A 4,584-nucleotide genomic window follows, 5' to 3' on the forward strand; every position below is an offset into this window, starting at 1 on the left:
TGTCCCAGATGTGCTCAATTGGATTCAGGTCTGGGGAACGGGCGGGCCAGTCCATAGCATCAATGCCTTCCTCTTGCAGGAACTGCTGACACACTCCAGCCACATGAGGTCTAGCATAGCAAGGGGTCTGAGGATCTCATCTCGGTACCTAATGGCAGTCAAGCTACCTCTGGCGAGCACATGGAGGGCTGTGCGGCCCCCCCAAAGAAAGACACCACCCCACACCATTACTGACCCACCGCCAAACCGGTCATGCTGGAGGATGTTGCAGGCAGCAGAACGTTCTCCACGGCGTCTCCAGACTTTGTCACGTCTGTCACATGTGCTCAGTGTGAACCTGCTTTCATCTGTGAAGAGCACAGGGCGCCAGTGGTGAATTTGCCAATCTTGGTGTTCTCTAGCAACTGCCAAACGTCCTGCACGGTTTTGGGCTGTAAGCACAACCCCCACCTGTGGACGTTGGGCCCTCATACCACCCTCATGGAGTCTGTTTCTGACCGTTTGAGCAGACACATGCACATTTGTGGCCTGCTGGAGGTCATTTTGCAGGGCTCTGGCAGTGCTCCTCCTACTCCTCCTTGCACAAAGGCAGAGGCTGGGTTGTTGCCCTCCTACAGCCTCCTCCACGTCTCCTGATGTACTGGCCTGTTTCCTGGTAGCGCCTCCATGCTCTGGACACTATGCTGAAAGACAAAGCAAACCTTCTTGCCACAGCTCGCATTGATGTGCCATCCTGGTTGAGCTGCACTACCTGAGCCACTTGTGTCGGTTGTAGACTCCGTCTCATGCTACCACTAGAGTAAAAGCACCGCCAGCATTCAAAAGTGACCGAAACATAGGAACTGAGAAGTGGTCTGTGGTCACCACCTGTAGAACCACTCCTTTATTGGGGGTGTCTTGCTAATTACCTATAATTTCCACCTGTTGTCTATTCCATTTGCACAACAGCATGTGAAATTGATTGTCAATCAGTGTTGCTTCCTAAGTGGACAGTTTGATTTCACAGGAGTGTGATTGACTTGGAGTTACATTGTGTTGTTTAAGTGTTCCCTTTATTTTTTTGAGCAGTGTACATTAAAATAGTAGTTGTACCTAGAAGCCTGATGTTTACCAATGTTTTGGAAAGCTGAAAAATGTTGTGCCTTCAAACACAATGGCCCTGACTATACCAACAAAATGGCTCCAGAAGTGGCAGCCAGTATATGTGTATATTGTACCAGGTAAATCTGCAGATGGTGTGCAGCTCTGTCTTTACCCCAGCCATCATAAGCTATGGACCGAGCACTTCGCAGACTGGTGCTGCGTTACAAAGTACATACTTTTTAGTTTTAGTAAATAACGCAGCGGCCCTCACAAAGCACGCACTGTTGCATGCAGTATGCATACAGTTGGAACATACTACTTAATCCTAACATTGTGCCTTGAACTTTGATCTTCTTGCTCATACTCATGTTGTGCATAGGATTGTGGGCAAAAAAGCCACAAGAGCTTGCTGGCTTTTATACTGCAAAATGTGACCGGATCCAGTAGAACATCCTGGTATTTTTGGCATACTGCACTTGACATACTACATATTGGAACATATACAATAGTATGGGTATAGGAATGTACCCTGGGTATTTAAAGAGCTGTATAATGATTTTTTATTGAGGTGTTGGTGAAAATATGCTTTCATCCTTTCATGTTACAGCAAATTGACATTTTCTCTACCCCAAGTTAAGATTTCTGAAAGCAAGGGAAAGTACCCTTATGACTTTATAAGACCAAATGCTTCTTACAGTTTACCTTTTCCTTCTACAAAATGCTATATGATGTCAAACATCTCCACCCAGTGGTGGAGGTCCTACAGTAAACCAGACATGTTGTCTCAGTCTACTGTGCAACTTTAGCTTCAAATCTCTACAAACAAAAAGGGATGAAACGTCTTCTTGTATCTTCAACCAAGTCCAGTTGCCAGTTGATTTTAACCTTCCTTGGATAACTGTATGCCTACTATATATGTACTTTAGAAAGCCTACCAGGTGAGCAGAACAATTTGGTATAATTGGACTAACTGTACAGGTCGTGACTGATAACATTAAGTCTCCTGATAATAAACCATGTTGTGATTTATCTTATTGATAAGGACTAGGACATTCTGAATTGGAAATAGGTTTCAGAGCACTGGGTTATCTGAACAAGCACCACGCTGGTTTGATACCGGTCTCTCTTCGAGTGTTTTAGATACAAGGTTTTGAACTTCTTTTCGTTATCATTTATCTAAGATTGGTCAGGATGTGCCTGATGTTGATTTTCACATTCATGCATGATCATGTACTCTTACCAATAATAAGACATTTACACAGCTGGATTTACCATTTTTAAGTCCAAGCTCTCAGCTGTGTGAACTCAGGCTGTCCTCCAATTCTGATATAACAGTCAATGCTGTTCTCGGGAAACAGGAACAGGGCTCATCTTGAGTCACAGGCAAATTGTAGCAGCGCAAGGCAAATTAAGTTAAGTTTCCTCTTTTATATACTTGGGTAATTTAACAGACGAATGTCTTTCATTTAAATGTCAGGTTGAAAGTCTTGTTTGGAAAACAATTGTTTTAATATGTTTAGCTCAGAAATTAGCATTGAAAATGTTGAAAACAAGATGAAAACAAGCCTCCTGAAAACTGTAATGCACACTGACATAGACTGGTCTTTGTAATTCTACTGGAGTGATGAACTCCATTTCTGTGTTTAAAGTGCTGTCTAGTCTAGCACAAATTACTCAAATCCTGCATAGGTGTTCAATTGGGTTGAGATCTGTGAAGGCATATGATTCACCAGAGGTGTGGACTCGAGTCACGAGTTGGACTCCAGTCAGATTCGAGTCACAAATTATTATGACTTTACAATCGACTTGACAAAATCAAAAAAGATTTGCAACTCGACTTTGACTTTAACACCAATGACGCTTCACTTGGACTTGAGCCTTTTGACTCTAACTGACTTGACACCCTCCTCAAGCCCAAATATAAATTATTTAAAAAAAAAATTATATGACATTTGTTGTGTGACACCTCTGCCTTTTTTTCTGTACAGGTTAACGCTTTATTCAATAAAGATATTTTTCATTTTTCTCATTTCTTGTTAGAAATATGAAATGCTATTACATTTGGTGAAGAGCACATTATGAATTCAGCCTTGACTGTCTCAGCTTGGGACTTTGCTTGTAACTTGAGTGCTAAGACTTCAGACTTACTTGTGACTTGTAAAACAATGTCTTGGTCCCACCTCTCTGATTCACATACTTCTACTCACTTTAATTCGTCACCTATATGCAATTTAAAAGTAATGGGACTTGAGCAATTAATAAGTAGAATAAAGGCAATAAAATAGAAAAAGATCAGTTTCTAACCAAAACCAATTGGTATCCTGATTTCCAACTTTCAAATAGGGAATATGGGATTTACAAGGAGCACGTGAACGCAGCACAAACCTCGTTGCACTTGTTGCGCAACGTCACAGGGGCCACTTCACTTACCTTTGAATTTCTTAGCTAGCTTAAACATAATGCACCGTTGCTCCAAAATGGATCTTCGTATACTACAAATACAAATATTGTGTTGAATAAACCTGGAACAAAAGTATGAACAAACAAAAAAAAAAAACTAAAGAGGAAAGATTTCATTGGTGACTATTGTGAAACGAGTGCAGGAACCTGAGCCAATAAGCTTCCGATACGGCGTCTCCTCCCATAACGTGCCTCTTTCTGCTGTAACGTTATGGCCGCTGTTCCTTAAACGTCGGCCTGTGTGCGCCGCTAAAAGATTAAATAAAGCTTTAACGTACACTTAAAAACATGTCGGCCCTACTTTTCCTGAAAACGTCGTTGAGCAGACTGCCACCCTGTGTCGCCCGGCAGGTTGTCGGCTGCTGTTACCACACCGAGAAAGGTGTTTATGGATACCGGCCTAAACAGACAGAGAGGTGCCACAAGTTGCAGAGCGACTGCATCGCGGCACTGAATCAAGGTCAGTAGGGGGTTAATTCAAAAACTTAACATCACCAGATAAGAAGGCGTCTTTGTCGTGCTAAAATAACGCTAATGCTGACCATGTATGCATTCAGGTTTGTTTTGTTATTTACTACTGTATTCGTTTTATACTTGTGTAAAACATCTAATTCCCATTTAAATTGTTAAATTAGAGGATGATTTTATTGCGATCAGTCGAGGTTGCACCCAGTGGCTGACATTGAATCTGCAGTGTGTTTTGGGACAACTCATCTCACAGCGGCCTGGTGTTTTGCTTTGTGCTCAGATCATGGTCTTGCTCGTCTGGTGGAGGCATACAGAGCACATGGGCACAAGGCTGCTAAAATTAATCCCTTACTACCCCAAAAGCCTGTGGCCGACACTGTCCCGGAGATAGACATGCTGACCGGCACCATTAGAGGAAAACTCAACACCTCAGGTAAATGACAGCTGTAGATGGAAACCTACAGAAAGCATGCATCACAAGTTGGGAAAATGACAGTGTCTCCTTCTAACCATGATTTGTTACTCTATATGTGCAACATTATGTAATCTATACTTGTTAAAAAGACTTTTACT

At 42.3% G+C, this 4,584-nt stretch overlaps 1 protein-coding gene across 1 annotated transcript; it reads left to right on the plus strand.

Annotated features, from left to right (window-relative positions):
* Positions 1-3,720: 3,720 nt before the first annotated feature.
* Positions 3,721-4,469, plus strand: LOC119882171 (probable 2-oxoglutarate dehydrogenase E1 component DHKTD1, mitochondrial). The gene is made up of 2 exons (XM_038692181.1): positions 3,721-4,003; positions 4,292-4,469. Exons 1-2 carry the CDS (start codon positions 3,832-3,834, stop codon positions 4,450-4,452), a joined length of 333 nt encoding a protein of 110 aa, XP_038548109.1. The 5' UTR covers positions 3,721-3,831; the 3' UTR covers positions 4,453-4,469.
* The last annotated feature ends 115 nt before the right edge of the window (positions 4,470-4,584 follow it).

This window comes from Micropterus salmoides, unplaced genomic scaffold (assembly GCF_014851395.1).
Source record: "Micropterus salmoides isolate LMB-PRFRI ecotype aquatic unplaced genomic scaffold, ASM1485139v1 Ms_hic_scaffold_296, whole genome shotgun sequence".
Classification (NCBI taxonomy): domain Eukaryota; kingdom Metazoa; phylum Chordata; class Actinopteri; order Centrarchiformes; family Centrarchidae; genus Micropterus; species Micropterus salmoides.